Consider the following 17,548-nt stretch of genomic DNA (forward strand, 5'->3'; position numbering starts at 1 on the left):
TTTTCATTGGTGCCCCTTCTCCTAAATACAGATTCAGATGAACAAGTCACTCGCCATAGGTAACATCAGCAAGTAGCCAAGGGACGACTTACTTTTAAATTTACCCAGACAAGTGTTTTATGCCCTATGGCATAGGATATTGTGGCTACATAAACTGTTAAATAAATATCTTGTTCCCTGATGAATTTGGTTATTCTATTTATGGATTTTCCAAGCACAGAATTCTATTTTCCCTTCATTATCAGCCACAAAGGCCACACCTCTTTCGGGTTCAGATCCCTCCTTTTAACGTTGATTGTTAGATGTTCCCCGGTTATGGTTTAGGTGAAAAACAGACCCTCCCAGATGAATACCAGCAGAAATGTGCTTCAACATATTGTCAAAGGTCCGTTTGATACCTGCACCCCAGCAGAAGTAAAACTGGGCCCTTCATGGCCAACAATTCTACAGGCCGCTTTAGAGAATACATAAACCTTCCTACTCTGTTCTGATGTTGCACAAATACTCTGACAAATGTCATATATTGTTGTATTGTAATTTTGGCATCTACACATTTTGCATATTTTTAAAAACAAAAGGGTTTTATTTATTGCACTATTTATATAATTCTGTGTATTCATATTAATATGTTCATTGCACCTACTGATTTTTAATTTCATACTTATGTATGTACCGTCTTGGTTTTATTCTCTACTTTTATGGATATGTCTTTATATCCGAAAAAAGAAAATTGATGGATTGATTTATTCAAAAAGTCACTGGGGCTTGTAGCCAAAGATTGCCTACTTTATCCACCATGGAGATGAAACTCTTAATTCACTCTTTGCACATACGAATATTACATTTAATCAAACAATTGTGTTCTATCTTGCAGAGGAGTGTGTCGAGTAATTATTGGTCATATATGTCTACATTAAGCATTAAGACACATTCATTTAAGGCCTTTTGTTTCTGATAATCTTAGTTTGGCGCTTCAACCTCTTGGAACCACGAGAATCACAATCTGCACGAATCCATGAGTTTACCGCCTGGCATGTTGCTACAAGAAAAAGATTAAAAACAAGGAGATTGGGTATGATAAATGCTATATATTTATCCTATGATTAATGTAGGAGCATTTCCACTTCAAATATTCAATTTAAACAAGGGATATCTGTTTCTTTAACATTAAATTTCCTCTCACAATAGATATATCAGAAAACAGTGAGGCGCGCAGCCAGCATTCCTATGAATATGAACATAATTCAGACATAACGAATATTTTAAAGCGCAAGTTCACCCCCAAAGGGGCACCTTGGCGCTGAATAACAGATGTTTATTGGTACCCAACTCAATGGTACTCATTTTATCGACCTCAGAAAGATGAGTGGATCCTTCGGGATTTGAACCTGTGACCATGAGGTCAAACACAAGCCGCTATAATGGGCATCTTAGTCCACTAACCCACCGGACACAAGTAAGCGCTTAATACTTTAAAATTTACCAAATGTCAACAGACTAAGATTGGATGTTGTCCGCTGCGTGAATTTACTTGTGGTACTTATATCATTAAGTGATGCAATGTACGGTACCATGAGTTGTGGGGTATTTTGCTCAACTTTAGTGCTGAGTTTTGCACCTGTAGCGGGCGGGGGGGGGGTCACTTCCTTTGTTACATTGTATTTTCTTTATTCAAATTCACTTTTTCAGTGTAATGGGATCAGCTTGTGAGAAAGGGGTTTTATCTTGTTCCACAACTCCATGAATCAATGACTTTACATGTGCCGACCCTTAGATATTATGACCACGCCTAACTAAAAACATACACATTTTGGTACTCATAAAGCAACTTAGTGGCATTTAAATCTATCAGGGTATCTATGGCTGTCCTAGCAGAAAGACCGGTCCACCATCAACGGACAGGAAGGCGTCACCCCGCATCCCGCCAGATAACGCTGCCAGCTTGGGTAAAAACCCCTATGGATTAGAATTCCACAACTTTGATGATTTTCCTTCACTGAAAATTGAATCCACAAGATGCTGAATGCATCCAATGGCATTTACAGCGCCTCTTCCATCCTTCGATGCATCCCTCTTCACCGTTGGTACTACGCGACTCCGACCCCAGTGGTGGAGATAGTTACTCAGATATGTGTTTATTGCAGATATTGTGAGTACCTTCATCCCTGATTCAGTAAATTCTTTCAACAAAATAATCTTATTAACTTCTAGAAGAGTCCTGGATGATCCTGAAAAAGTATATGCATTGTTTTTGAGATACTTCAGCTAAAGCACAGCATAATTTATACAATCTTGATAACTTCTAAGGAAGTGAGGGGGGGCTGCTGCTGGGCTGGCATGGTGGAGGGCTCTTCTCCAGTGGTGGGAAAGAGAGAAGCAAACAACTAACTCTTTTCGTCTGAAGCCTTCAGGATGGAAGGAATTGCTTTTTTGATTTCCATGAGCAGTTGAACAGGAGAGAATCCATCAAAATGTAAACATGGGACTTTGTCAAGCATCCAAGAGAGATGTTTTAATTTAATGCAACTCAAACCATCAATTTAACCCATTGAATGACCTGGTCATTGAAGCACATTGCAGAGCATTGAGACTTTTATTAACAATATATTTTGTCGCCTACAGCTACCCCTGAAACGCAATAGCTGCTCTCTGCACATGACTTACTGTAAATACATTAATTGAATATAAGAGCTTGAAAACTATGGGGCATATTATCAAGAAGGGCGTTAAAATTATTGCCGCTTTATCGGCAGGAAACTGCTGCTAAAGCGGCGATAATGGGCTTGATAATATGCCGTAGAGAATTCCAATAGAAGCCCAGGTTAACACCATAACCTGGGCTTCTATGGGAATTCACAAGGGCATATTAACAAGCCCATTATCGCCGCTTTAGCGACAGTTTCCTGCCGCTAAAGCAGGGATAATTTTAACGCCGTTTTTTGATAATATGCCCTCATGTTTTCACCTGAAAAAAAATCAAAATTCGGTTAGATAAGATTAAGAAAAACATAAAGGTAAAACTACCAATATGTATGGATTGTATTTAGACTTCAGTCGCCCACAGTTGGTTTTTAATGTAACATCTTTATTATTTTGATGCAGATATGAGAATTGTTTTGATCACAAGAGCAAACAGCTTGCATAAAATGTTAATGGTGTCCATATTTAGAATATTCCTCTTCAATAATTTTTAAGTTTTTTTTTTTTAAACATCGCAGCAGGCAAGGTTTGGGTTCAGTCTCCATGTCCTATTAGAAAGAGGGTTGAGTTCAGGATCTTAAGATCCCGCCGTGGCAGTTTTTCTTCTTCGGGTCGCTTCGCGGAGGTGGTTGTCGCGCGAGGCCGCGTTCGGTTATGTGCACTCCTGGTTGACTTTGGCCCCGTTCATGGTGGGTGTCCCTGAACTTTTCCTCGAGCGCTGTTGCTTTTCCCCCAGTTCATGCAGCGACGGTTCTCTGTACATGCACACTGCAAGAGAAATACGACAAATTAATGTTTGTTTCTGTGAAACATCAAATTTGCACAGATAGAAGAAACCAATTTCAACAATTCGGTAGGTGAATTAATTTTACCTACATTAACATCATGAAGTAATTACAACACAACAAGTTGCAAGAGCACTGTTTTTTTGGGACGGACCTTTCAGAATATCTGTTTTTATTTACTAGATTTCACTCTAGATATCTGTAGATCACATCTCACATTATAGGGAATCGCCCAACTGCCTTGAGTTCAAATGGCTACAGGAAATAAGAGGTTAACGGTCAGTAGATACTGCAAGGGCCAATCGAACTGCCTCACCCATCGAGTTGTACCACACAATCGCACTTAGCGGCATATTTTTGAGCTCCTTCCAGCGCCATTGGGTCACTTTTTTGCGATGCTCCAGTGGCGCAAATCACAAAATCATATTTATGAGGTCACGCAAATTCACTTTGCATTGCTTTGAATGGCCTGATACCTACTGAGTTAGGCAAGGCAGTGCAAACTGCTGCGTTTCCATACTCTGTGTTAGGGAGGCGTTCCATGGGCGTTCCATGGGTGTTTCCAAACAAAACACATGGAATTTGTTGCTTCGCCAGATTTAGAAAAACATGTAAACCTGGAGATGCACCAAACCCTGACCCCTCCCCTGCGGAGGCGCAACGAGGAGAAATAACTTTATTTCTCCTAGTTTCTTCCTATTTCTATACGTGCGGTAGAATGCAGCGCACATACAAATGGGAAAGATCCTCTCAGGATTGCTTTGGAGCAGGAAGGTGCCCCTTCTTGCACAAAAGCAAGCCTGCTGACAACACCTGCACAGAAATAATCCTGCTCACAACACAGGCACCCTTGCTACATGGGGCAAGGGTGCCTGTGCTGGCGCTAGGCTGCCGAAATGCCGCTGGGGAAAAGGACGAAAGTTTGCTATCTAAGATAAAAATGGTGCATTCCTGTCCTTTCCCTTTGACTTGGGGCAGCGCACCAGGGTGATTTTTTGCACTGCCCTGCACCAAACCTCTATAACCCCTTTAGCGCGGCACAAAATCCGCCCTGCTGCAGGCTCTCTATTGCGCGGGCGGGCCGCGTCGGCCAACGGACGCACGCAGCACTACTGAGGTAGTGCTTGCGACGGCCATTGGCCGACAGCAGCAACGAAGGGGATAAATCTGCCCGGTAGGGTGACAAGCATTGCAAACCCGCAGCATTAGGCCAAAGGTTAAATTCTGTACCCGGGATACTGAGATGGACTTCAACAAGGCTGGAACCAAGACTACACATGGCTTTGAGGAAGCACAACTTACATCTTCAGACAAACTCTTTCATATGGTGGAGACTCAAGATGCAAATATTTAGGGCCTCATTTAAGAGGAAATGATGCATTTTGCTGTACTGAGCTGCATCATGTTAAAAGCACAGGGATACACAGTATGTATATTTTTTTATAACCAACGCTATTGAAAAAAATGCACAGTATTTACAGCAATATAGGGCATCCTTCTGCTCTACCCTGGGCTGGCGCTAAAACAGCAGTCATGCTCCAACGCAGGCACTCTTGCACCAGGGTGGATTGTTTTTGCGCAGGAAAGGACACCTTCCTGCACAAAACCATCTGATGGCATTTTCCTCTTTCTATGTGTGCTGAAGAATGCAGCAGACATCAAAAGGGAAAAAACGAGGAGAAATAAAAGTATTTCTCCTTGTTGCACCCCTCTTAGGCCTCCCCTCAGGGTCCCAGGTGTGGGAAACATTGTAAATCAGGGAATGAGCAGAATCCCTGAGTGTTGCATGGAATACTTACAGCAACTAATGTAGCACGTTACAACGCGTGCTTCTACCATGCATGGCATTACATCGCAAGTCGTTTCAACTACTTGCACTAGGTTGCGTGCTGGACTTAGGAATAGTATTAATTACTATTCCTACTCCAGTTACCGCAACCGCAGGGAAGGTGTTGGATTTAAAATATATTAGAATTACGCCAGTTTCTGAGTAGTTTCAGATATTACAATGACGCCAGTTTCTGAGTAGTTACAGATAAAACTTTATAAATAAATAAATATTACAATGACGTCAGTTTCTGCGCAGCTCTAGCAAAGCACACTTTCATGTAATTGTGGTGTGCTTGTTGATATTGAGAAAGCTTATATCCATGTGATGAACGATACAGTCATGTATAAAAACGAAGGCACATTTTTATTGGCAAATTCTCCTGTTGTGAACTACATGTCAATCCCGACTCAGAAATACGTATTCAGACAGGCACTGAAACCCAGGCCTGAGATTATTGATTGACAGGTCACAGGTGGGATGTCACACAGCCGGCAGACAAAAACATGTGAAAAGGAAATCCCAGATCAATACCACAGATAGACGCGGCAACACCACAATGGTCCAGGGTGATTTGCCGCAATCAAGCACTCATGGTCGGAGGGGTGCGCACGTTTCTAAAAACCATAAAGTCAGATACTACAGGAAGTTAAGAATACATAGCCAATCAGGAAACAGCACACACAGTACACACAGTGATCGCACGCTCCCCAGGCCGGACATCTGGACATGTTACCCACTGGCTGCATCATGTCCCCGCAAGATAGAGGGCCACCTGGATTCCTCTTCAAATACATTCATTTATGATTCCAAAGGCAGCGGCTCACATTCCTTTCCAAGAAAGGATTGCTGGCACTGTTTAAGGAAGTCAAAGAAATGTATAAAAGCCATGTAAGATCATTTGTACGGTGAGTCAGTTTTCAGAACCGAGGCCTCTCTCTGATCTCCCGGCCGCACTATTTAATTAAACAAACTGTTCCTGTTTTGCCAAATGCCTCTTGTCTCTTTTATTTTTTCAAGGTATTTCATGTTCAATCAACATGCTCCAGCTCAGTGATGCACACATTTCGAAGTATGTTACATGTCCCCAGTAAAGCATCCATTGACCTGCCAGTTTCCACATATCCACATGCGCTGTGTGTCTGTCTGGCCATACAGATAATTTTACAAACAGAACCACATATACTCACAGAGTCCAATGCTCACAGATTTCACGCCCACACATGGGTACACATAAAGGTCCCCTCTCTCATGTGAGTCACTGGTTGAGCTGGCTGGTCCCTGCATTCTTCAGCTTACTAAGAGGTCGCCGCCCTGTTCTGGGGTAGCAGCAGGCAGCCCTAGGGTCGACCCCCCATGCCCTACCACAAGTCGGCCAGGTCAGGGCACTAAATCCATGCGGCGATAGTCAATGTCAGTGCACTAGTCTTGCCGACTGTTTCTAACCAGCGAGCTAGTGACATCATGCCCCTTCAGAATTGATGGCCAGTGTGGGTGAGCAAATACATGGCGTCCACTTTAAGGCTGGCAATTCATGTTACAGCACACATGAAACCCGTCGCAAGGCAGAAGGGTGACACAGAGCCAGGAGGAACAGCATGCATTGGCTGGTGAAACAACTAAATGAAAGGTCCACACCATATGGTGTCCCATCACCCGCATCAAAACTCTACTAAACAGAGGCTGCTTGGAAATGGGGCAAAGAGAACAGTGAGGCCCCCAACTAAAGCACATCACACATGTAACACAAGAGATAGAAGCCTGGCTGCGGCAACTCACCTTTCTCACCATATTCCACTGGTGAAGATCACCTCAGATAAAAAAGATAGACTAAAAATTATAATCTTGGATGATGTTCATGTTTATGATGGGTTCACCAGGCATCACTCAATGCCCTTTCAGAGTTATCAGTTTCATCAGTATGTAAGGATGAACGGCGTGGGTGCCAGGTTGGACTGATGATTTACCAGCATACAGCCTGACTAAGTAGTTGATATGTATCTGTGGGTGCTAGTTCACTAACCTAACTTTCCTTGAGGTACCCGTATTAAGTGGTGGACCATAACTAAAGCTCCCTGTTTTCCATTTTTTTTTATTTTTACAGATACATACTGACAGAAAACAATCTATTTTCTATCTGCATTTATTTTTAAAAGTGGATAAATACAGAAAATTGTGCTGCTCTTAAGTGACTCTCCATGCTGTCTTTTATGAATTATACCCTAACAGCTGAGCAGATAGTCAGCATGGGAAATTAAAAAACAGGGTGATATTTCTTTAAATAATGGCATTTGTTAATATACATTTGTGGTATAATGCTAGTATTTACCAGTGGATGTGTTCTTATGTAATATTTGGCAGCTTAAATAGCTAAAACACGACAGACAATAAAGTATGAGTTTGCGTCTATCAGTTAAATATGGAAATGTACAGTTTTACAACTTCATTTATATAAAAAACACAAAATAAATAAGGATAAGTACAGAGAAAATGGCCCAAAAATAAATATGGATTTTTACAGACCGAAATGTTTAAAAAAAAAATACCATAAACTGGGAGCCCTAACCATAACCCAGTCTGCTGTTCTGATACAGAGGCATTCTCCTTGTCATGGATCTGGGATGTTAATCAGTACACCCATGAGCCATTCATGCATTACTGCTCAATGGCTCAATAGGGAGAGGAGTTGGCCTAATGGCTAGTGAGGTTGACCTCAAATCTGGGGAATCGGGTTCGAGTCTAGGCAATGATGCTGAACATCCTGTGATTCTGGGCAACTCACTAATATCCCTGTGACTAACAAAAAATGAATGTGTCCTCGTGTAAGGCAACTGGTGCTATGCAAAGCGCTCTGATACCCAATTTGGGTCAAGTTTGCGCTATATAAAACTCTGTAAAAAAATGGCTGTAGTACGGTCCTTGCCCGCTCAACTACCTTCACAATAGTAGAGCACAAAATGCGACTGTAGTGTCCATCTGTGTCACTTAAAATCTGGTGGAGGGGGTCACCTCTTTCCTATCCATCCAAAAGTCTCCGGCAAAACTAACATCTTTCCTCTCTGCAACCACAGGCATCCCTCTTAGATGAAGCCAATTGCAAGCCTTCTTCGCCACGGCAAACTGAACAATTAACTATGAATTGAAGTGGAGTGAAAGAAAGTTTGTATAGCCCACTGAAAAATCAAGGACCACTCGTGGCACTTTAACAGCTTTGCCTGATAGAGAAACAAGTTAAATCTGCTAGATTTTAGAGTCTGACCGTAAAGGCTGAAAAATAGGTTTCAGGGCGTAAGTCCACAAAAGAGTGTCCCATAACTGAGCTCCTGGATGATGCAATGTGCTTGGGCTGAGCTTGGCCACAGATGCCACATGTTTGTCAACAATATCATGATGGTTAATGAGTCATGTACAGCTTCAAGCATGTGTTCATTTAATGCATTGACACTGGCTGCAATCCAGTGATTCAAAGAGGAATGTGGTTCCTAGGCTTGGTGGCTTCTTTCTCTCCCCTTTCTCTTGCCTTCTTCCTGGTGATGGGTCTCAATTCACTCTGAGAAGGAGGACCTTGGTATGTTTCTTGATGCAGCTGGTTCCTGACTGCACAGGTTGGAAGAGGAGGAGGTTCTTTCAGAAATGAGAAACCTCGAAAAGACTCCTAAACTCCTGTATTTGCGACTCACCACTTGATCAAAGATGAACAAACACTGGAGACCACCAAAGACAACCAACATGATATCCTTCTAAAATTCATCCACCTTGCCACTGATTCAGATAAGTGTGCTGATAGTCTGAGAGATGCCCCACTCATGAGCCGTGGTCTCTACATACAGGTTCTTCACATACGCCTTGTTGAATTAGAACATAACACTACGCTACAGGTGTTTGTCAACTGTGAATTCAATTTACAAAGGTGAAAGATGAAAATTCTCTCTTCCTTTATCAATTTTTTAGTTTAAGCTGGGATGTTTTGGCAATAAATATTTTGAAAGTTGCTCAAGGAGTTGTAGTAGACGGAAGAAGGAAATTGTTTATGCTCCTGGTGTGCTCGCGTCAAGACCAGGGAGGACAAGCTATCTCGCGCATCTTTTAATATCCAAAGTTGCTGCTCTGAGACAGCTGGCTATGAATCATGAATTGTTTCAAAGATATGGGAATAAATTCAGACTTATCTTCTGAAAGGAGTCAGACATTTCTCATTCCCAGCTGCGGCCACTATCTGCTTAGGTAATGGATTTCAGTCGTGCAGGCTGACCATGGTGGTGGGAACAGGAAAGAAGAGACGGTCAGGCATTTCCCTCTTTTAAGGACATTTATCAACTCTACTGTCCAGCAGAACAATCTAGTATATTTTTTTATTATTATTAGCCAATCAGAATGCTTTTTTAGCAGGCAACAATTATTAGAATGAGCACAGAACATTCTAACGGTAAAGGTTCCTTGCAATTGAGATGTGCCGACGCCCCCTTCCATCAGTCTTCTATCTCGGTTTGTGATTCACTCTTGTTTTGTTTCTCTTTATTCCACTGGTCATTGTGCTATGTTTTTCCTCAGTAAGGGGAGGATCTGTAGGTCCAGGGCTCCGTGACTCTCGGAACAATGTGCGGCCACTGATAATCTGTGCGGTACACAGGGATGCAGGGACAGGCCACTGTGCAGGGAACCACCACATGCATGAGATCCTTGAGGTGGACCTGCTACATGGGCTGATTCTCCGCTTACGTCTGCGCTCTTGCTCCTCCTCTCTGTTCTCCTGTTGAGCCCTAAAGAAAGGGGCAGGGGAGATCTAAGAGAACAAGGGATCAGAAGAAGGCTCCAAGACCTTTTATTCGGCCATCACTATGCTATGGGGATAAGCATGGGCGCTTATCTCCATGGCATAGACTCCTCCTCGATCCTACGTACGGCTCTCATAGGTTTATCCCCATTGCATAGACTCCTCCTCGATCCCCCGCATGGCTCTCAAAGGTTTATCCCCATGGCATAGACTCCCCCTCGATCCCGCGCATGGCTCTCAGAGGTATATCCCCATGGCATAGACTCCCCCTCGATCCTGCGCATGGCTCTCAATGGTTTATCCCCATGGCATAGACTCCCCCTCGATCCTGCGCATGGCTCTCAATGGTTTATCCCCATGGCATAGACTCCTCCTTGATTCCGTGCATGGTTCTCAAAGGTTTATCCCCATGGCATAGACTCCTCCTTGATTCCGCGCATGGTTATCAAAGGTTTATCCCCATGGCATAGACTCCCCCTCGAGCCCACGCATGGCTCTCAAAGGTTTATCCCCATGGCATAGACTCCCCCTCGATCCCGCGCATGGCTCTCAAAGGTTTATCCCCATGGCATAGACTCCTCCTTGATTCCGCGCATGGCTCTCAAAGGTTTATCCCCATGGCATAGACTCCTCCTTGATTCCGCGCATGGCTCTCAAAGGTTTATCCCCATGGCATAGATTCCTATTTGATTCCGCGCATGGATCTCAAAGGTTTATTCCCATGGCATAGACTCCTTCTCGATCCCACGCATGGCTCTCATAGGTTTATCCCCATGGCATAGACTCCTTCTCGAGCCCACGCATGGCTCTCAAAGGTATATCCCCATGGCATAGACTCCTTCTCGAGCCCACGCATGGCTCTCAAAGGTTTATCCCCATGGCATAGACTCCCCCTCGATCCCGCGCATGGCTCTCAGAGGTATATCCCCATGGCATAGACTCCTTCTCGAGCCCACGCATGGCTCTCAAAGGTATATCCCCATGGCATAGACTCCTTCTCGATCCCACGCATGGCTTTCATAGGTTAATCCCCATGGCATAGACTCCTTCTCGAGCCCACGCATGGCTCTCAAAGGTATATCCCCATGGCATAGACTCCTTCTCGAGCCCACGCATGGCTCTCAAAGGTTTATCCCCATGGCATAGACTCCCCCTCGATCCCGCGCATGGCTCTAAGAGGTATATCCCCATGGCATAGACTCCTTCTCGAGCCCACGCATGACTCTCAAAGGTTTATCCCCATGGTATAGACTCCCCCTCGATCCCGCACATGGCTCTCAGAGGTATATCCCCATGGCATAGACTCCTTCTCGAGCCCACGCATGGCTCTCAAAGGTATATCCCCATGGCATAGACTACTTCTCGATCCCACGCATGGCTTTCATAAGTTTATCCCCATGGCATAGACTCCTTCTCGAGCCCACGCATGGCTCTCAAAGGTATATCCCCATGGCATAGACTCCTTCTCGAGCCCACGCATGGCTCTCAAAGGTTTATCCCCATGGCATAGACTCCCCCTCGATCCGGCGCATGGATCTCAAAGTGTCAGTTCTGCAGGGGATGCTGAAGGAAGTCTCTGCTGTAATGACATTCCGGGTGTACAGGGGGCTGTTAATACCCTTAATATCCTTCCACTGTGGGGCAACAAAGGCTAGCAAGTACCCTCCCCATCACTTATGATGTCAGGTCATTAACAGCTGTTACTGTCTGCAGGTGCAAGCAATAATGCTTAATTATATTAATTATAAATCCATCATCTTCAGCATTTATCCCCTTCGCTGCTGCTGTTGGCCAATCGCTGTCGCGAGGACTACCTCCGTAGTGCTGCGCACGTCCATTGGCCGACAAGGCCCCGCTCACTTCATCAAAGCGCCACACTGCAGCGGAATTTGCATCGCGGTTAAGCGATTATAGGTAATATTATAGTATTCATCATCAATTATGAAATAAATCGTATCAGACTTCAAAAGTAACCCTTGATCCCATGGGAACCTAAACAAGTCTCAAGCAACAGCGGTTCACATTGGTATCATACACAGAAAATACAAATAAAATAATCAATGGACTGAATGAGCTCGTCCCAGTAGCAGCAGAAAAAAATTAAATATAAAATGAGGACACAACAGACCACCATTTGTAGCAGAAAATAGATTGTTTTATTTATATTTGTTCACAAAAGAAACCAATCTCAAAGAACAACGAAAAAACACAAGAACAAAACACCCAAAATAATTAACTAAGTGCAATGTGTGCCCACTGTCAAAGCCACAGCATTTTGTGTGACTACAATCAGGAGATGCGAAAGGCCCTTGTCATAGTAGCAGACAACTAGAAAGACCGTTACAAATACATTTATTATATAAGTGAGAACAGACGCACATCCTCTTTGTTACAATAACAAGTTGATGGTGTTTCGACCCCTGCTTAGGGTAAAGGGCCCTCATCAGGACGTTAGGGATGCAGGGAGTAGGGAAGTGCCGGTATCAGAATCAAGTAAGTGCACATGCTCACATAGTGGTAATAAATATATATATGGGTTCCTTACTCATAGGTTATTCATGGGTGATGTAAGGCGATGTTGCAATAAAGCGCCCGATCACAAAGGGGGTGTGGACGGTTAATATTTCCCAGAGCCTCGGAGGGGATGGAAATAAGCAAGGAGCTGGTGTCATCAGAATTGTCCTCAATGTCACCAAATGGCATGGCTGAAGGAGCAGCCAATGTAGCCTCAAAGGAGGAGAGACGTGTCGGGGAGAGAACCCTCCCTGGACGCGTGTGCGCGAAAACTGTCGCTGGATGGTGTGCAATAAATCCTAGGGCATTATACGGCGCCGGCACAAGGGTGAATAATGAACAACAGTGAGTGTACAGGACAGGCAATGGCACCCAACAGTAAATGTTTCCAAAATAAAAGGCCATAAAACAGCTGTTAAATTGTCAGAGACAGCAAAGCAAATACATCAAAGGAAACACACTTGGCCTTGTGTCCCGTCTGCACAATATCAAAAGGACGAATATATATCCCCATCACAAAACCCTAAAGGGAACAAAAATGAGACAATGTAAACACCCACAATATGAATATAGGTGCACCCCGCACTCACATTTTCTCAAAGTTCATCAAATGTAATCATTTGGGGTGCTATCCTGGTAAGTGCTGCGTCCTAGAGCATGTTGCATTATTATTATTATGTTCTTATATAGCGCTTGATTCGACTTCCGAAGGGGTATCTCCACGCTTGCCTTGGGAACCCGTCCTGGCTTTTCCCTGTGAGATAGCCCCTACAGGGCATCCCCAAGATGAAAGCCAGGCATCCCGCTGCGGGGGGGGGGCGTTGTGGAGATTAAGCAAGCTTAATGCCCAGAGTTGCAGAGTGTGAACCCATGATTAGGTCAGGCACCGAAGCGAGAATTATCGAGCCCGTGGACATTTGAGCTCAAGACCCTGCCGTGTCGGGAATTGAACCCTGGTCCCGGGTCTGACCTCTGCTTCAGGGTCTGCCTGCTTTAACTAGTGAGCCACACTTCTCCACTTATACATGCCTTTGTACATTGGAGTTACTGTGTTTTACCTACTGGACTCAATGGATAATAAAACTTCTATTGAAGATGAAAGTGGATTAAGGTTGATTACTTCTGGTTTACAATGATCTTTATCATCCAGCAATGTGGTGATTGCATCCTGGGACTGATATACCTTTAATATCATCTAGTTCGACACGTTTCCAATAGTGCTCTAGGACACAGCACTTACCAGGATAGCACCCCAAATGATTACATTTTATGAACTTTGAAAAAATGTGAGTGTGAGTCGCACCTATATTCGTTTTGTATACCTGCAGTCCAAAACTGACCAAACACCCGAGGACAAAACCATCCTAGACCCATCCCAGTCTGGGTTCAGACGAAACCGCAGCACTGAGACAGCCCTCATCGCCGCCACAGACGACATCAGGCGCCAGCTAGACAACGGCGAAACTTCAGCTCTCATCCTCCTGGACCTGTCAGCCACCTTTGACATGGTCTGCCATCCCACTCCTTCTCAGTTGCTCTTCCCAATACTCTCTTTTCAGGAAGGGGTTAAAAACCTTCCTATTTTCTAAAGCTTTCCCCCAATAAACTCTCCCTTGTCACCCCTTGTTCTGTTTCTCAAGGACTCAGTATACTGTAGCGCCATGAAACCGCCAGGTGTACGTGCGCTTTAAAAATAATTTAAACTCAAACTCAAGAACACGCCTTCCAAGAAGCCGGTATCCAGAAGAAGGCCCTGGACTGGATCACGTCCTTCCTCTCCGGCAGAACCCAGAGAGTCCACCTCCCACCCTTCTGCTCCGAAGCCACTGACATTATCTGCGGCGTACACCAGGGCTCTTCCCTCAGTCCGACCCTGTTCAATGTCTACATGGCCCCCCTCGCACAAGTGACCTGCCAACACTACCTGAACATCATCTCCTACGCCGAGGACATCCAGCTCATCCTCTCCCTCACCAAGGACCGGCACACAACCAGAACCAACCTCCACGAAGGGATGAAGGCAAGTGAGGAGCAGCCGCCTGAAACTGAACTCGGATAAGATGGAGGTCCTCATCCTAGGCCCCACCCCTCTGCCTGGGATGACTCCTGCTGGCCGGCCACACTGGGAGCAGCTCCAACACCCACGGACCATGCACGCAACCTAGGGTTCATCCTCGACTCCTCCCTCTCCATGTCGAAGGAGGTCAACGTCGTCGCCTCCTCCTGCTACAACACTCTCCGCATGCTTTGCAGAATCTACAAATGGATCCTGACCGAAACCAGAAGAACGGTAACCCAAGCCCTCGTCAGCAGCAGGCTGGACTACAGCAACGCACTCTACGCAGGAATCCCGGCCAAGCACCTGCGTCGACTACAATGCATCCAGAACGCCTCAGCCCGACTGATCCTCAACATCCTCCGCTGCAGCCACATCACCTCCCACCTTAGAGACCTGCACTGGCTCCCCGTCAACAAAAGGATCACCTTCAAACTCCTCACCCACACACACAAAGCACTCCACAACACCGGGCCAGCCTACCTGAACAGTGGACTCAACTTCTACACCCCCTCCTGACAGCTCCGCTCCGCCAGCCTCGCCCTCGCCGCCGTCCCGCGCATCCAACAAACGACGTCCGGTGGCAGATCCTTCTCCTTCCTCGCCGCCAAGACCTGGAACACCCTCCCCACCCATCTTCAGCAGACCCAAGACCTGCTCACCTTCAGAAGGCTCCTCAGACCTGGCTCTTCGAGCAGTTGCAGCACCCCCCGCCCCCCTCCCCCCCTCAGTGCCTTGAGACCCTCACGGGTAAGTAGCGCGTTTTATAAGTTCACTGATTGATTGATTGATTGATTGGCTAACAGTGCATGTGCCGCAGAGGAATGACCGGATAGAGATTCTGGGCTTGAAGATAATGACGCGCTGCTGTTTCAGCAAGAATGGGAAATGCCGATCTCTTCAAGGCACTGGGTGGCCTTACATTCATCTGATAAAAATATTATATTTAACAAAATTCTTGTTGCTCTACTTATTCCTTCTGAATTTCACAATTTTTTGGGGCCATAAATTGCTGGCTGACTGTGCACAGAAATAAAAATGGAAATAGATGCAAACGTTCCAGTTTCCTAAATGAAACAAATTCGCCTCTTGGCAAGATGGGCGTCTGTGCTGAATTGCATTTGATGGTTTTGGGCACCTCAGAGGCATTTGAATAATGTCATTGGCTGCAGTTACAGCCTGTGCGGCGGGTGCGTGCCAAGCGGACAGATAGGAGAAGAATCATTTCATATATGGCATATTGCTTGTCTTTGCAAGAAAACTGGTGTACAAATGAAACGGCGCCATAAAAAGATACTAGATGGAGGAGGACACGGCGGCGAGTAGGAAGACAGAAAGCATCCCACGGCGACTTGGTGCCGTATGCGTGTAAGTGCGGTCAGAGAAATGAACGGGTGGGAATTGTGTATTTTGCCAAGGAAAGTTTGATGTCCGCCTATGCCCGTGGTGTTTCAATAGAACCAACCTAGCCAAAAGGCAGTGGAGCGTTGTACATGGTCAAAGACAAGCATAAAGTCAACAAGGGACAGGAGAGGGGTCTGGGTGTGGACTGGTCATTTCAATGGAGTGTCCTTTAAAGAGGCGAGGCTTCAACTCTCTAATAAACTGAAGAGTTGGTGTGGTTGTGATGGATACAGGGGTATTGTTTCAGACCCTGCATTTATAGGTGGAAAAGGACTTCAATCGGACCGTGCCCTGGCTGTGGATGTGCCGAGATTCACCAAAGCTGGTGAGCGTGTCTGCAAGATATTGGGGGTGGGGGGTGCCGGTTGTGATGGCTTTGTATATGATGCTGCTGGTTTTGAAGGTTGTGTGGGGCAGCAGGGGGGCCGCTGGCATTCCATTAGGATGAGGTCGATGTGATCATATTTCTTCAGGCCCTGGATGAGACTCGTTGCAGCATGTATGATGCCCTTAAGAGGTGTCCGTGTGGAGATTGGTAGGTTATGGAGCCAGGGGTACAGCTTGGTCACTAAGAATTGGGGGGGGGTGAATTTCAGATTTCCCAACACTCACCCTGGGATATCTTGTTAAAATACATTATATTAGATGCAGGAGAAGAGGGGAACCTAGGAAGCAATGGAAAGAGAGAGGAGGGCAGAGTTTTAGGGGAACTTAAAACACATACTTTTTCTAACTATCCACATTTTTTAAAGGCCTTCAAAACAGAGATGAGGGTGTGTGTGTGTATTTTTGTCAATGTGGCCATGTACAAATTTCAGATGAAATCCGACAGACACTTCACCATACTTCATTGAAAGCACTTGCACTTAAATATTTACTATAGAATATATTTTTTAGGGCGGTGTAACACCCCAAACACTCCCCCTGAACCTATGTCCCTGTATGGAACAGAGAGTTTGCACTATCCAGATGCAAGTGTACAAGAGCTTGAACAGCAGTTCTGAAGTTGTGTTCTGGGAGAAATTATTTTTATTTCCATAGAAGAGAGACTTATTGCCCAGGGAGGGTCCAAGGTGAATCAAGAGACCTGATATTTGGGGAAGGTTGTGATTCAAAGCCAACACAGTCTTTCATTGAGCCTGGCGTGGACTGTTTTGTGTTTGTTGCTCTTGGCGCATTAACAGAATTATGTCTTCCTTGGGTTGAGTTTCAGGATAACCCTTCCACTCTCTCACTCCTAACCTACCACAGGCACTCACAGCAGGACTCACAGCCGTGAGGTGTCAGATCAATAGATGGTGATCTGGCTTTCTTTAGCCGCGCCGCATCAGCTCACACAGCCGGCTGATTCCTTATCCTTTAGTCCTTGCTCGTATATTAACAGCGGGCTGGTCTGCGGATCATGGATCCCTCTTCCAACATCACCCGCAAACTTATCCTCAAGACAGACAATTTGTACATCATTGCGCCACTGCTTGGATCCTGCA

At 45.2% G+C, this 17,548-nt stretch overlaps 1 protein-coding gene across 5 annotated transcripts in view; it reads right to left on the reverse strand.

Moving 5' to 3' along the window:
• Positions 1-3,064: 3,064 nt before the first annotated feature.
• Positions 3,065-17,548, reverse strand: part of FGF12 (fibroblast growth factor 12) — a 740,173-nt gene continuing 725,689 nt past the window's right edge. For all 5 annotated transcript variants that reach the window (XM_086944638.1, XM_086944637.1, XM_086944639.1 and 2 more), the window contains one exon: positions 3,065-3,468. In XM_086944638.1, the coding sequence (XP_086800764.1) occupies positions 3,353-3,468 (116 nt within the window). In that variant the 3' untranslated portion in view covers positions 3,065-3,352. The remainder of the gene's footprint in view (positions 3,469-17,548) is intronic.

This window comes from Lissotriton vulgaris, chromosome 11, assembly GCF_964263255.1.
Source record: "Lissotriton vulgaris chromosome 11, aLisVul1.2, whole genome shotgun sequence".
Classification (NCBI taxonomy): domain Eukaryota; kingdom Metazoa; phylum Chordata; class Amphibia; order Caudata; family Salamandridae; genus Lissotriton; species Lissotriton vulgaris.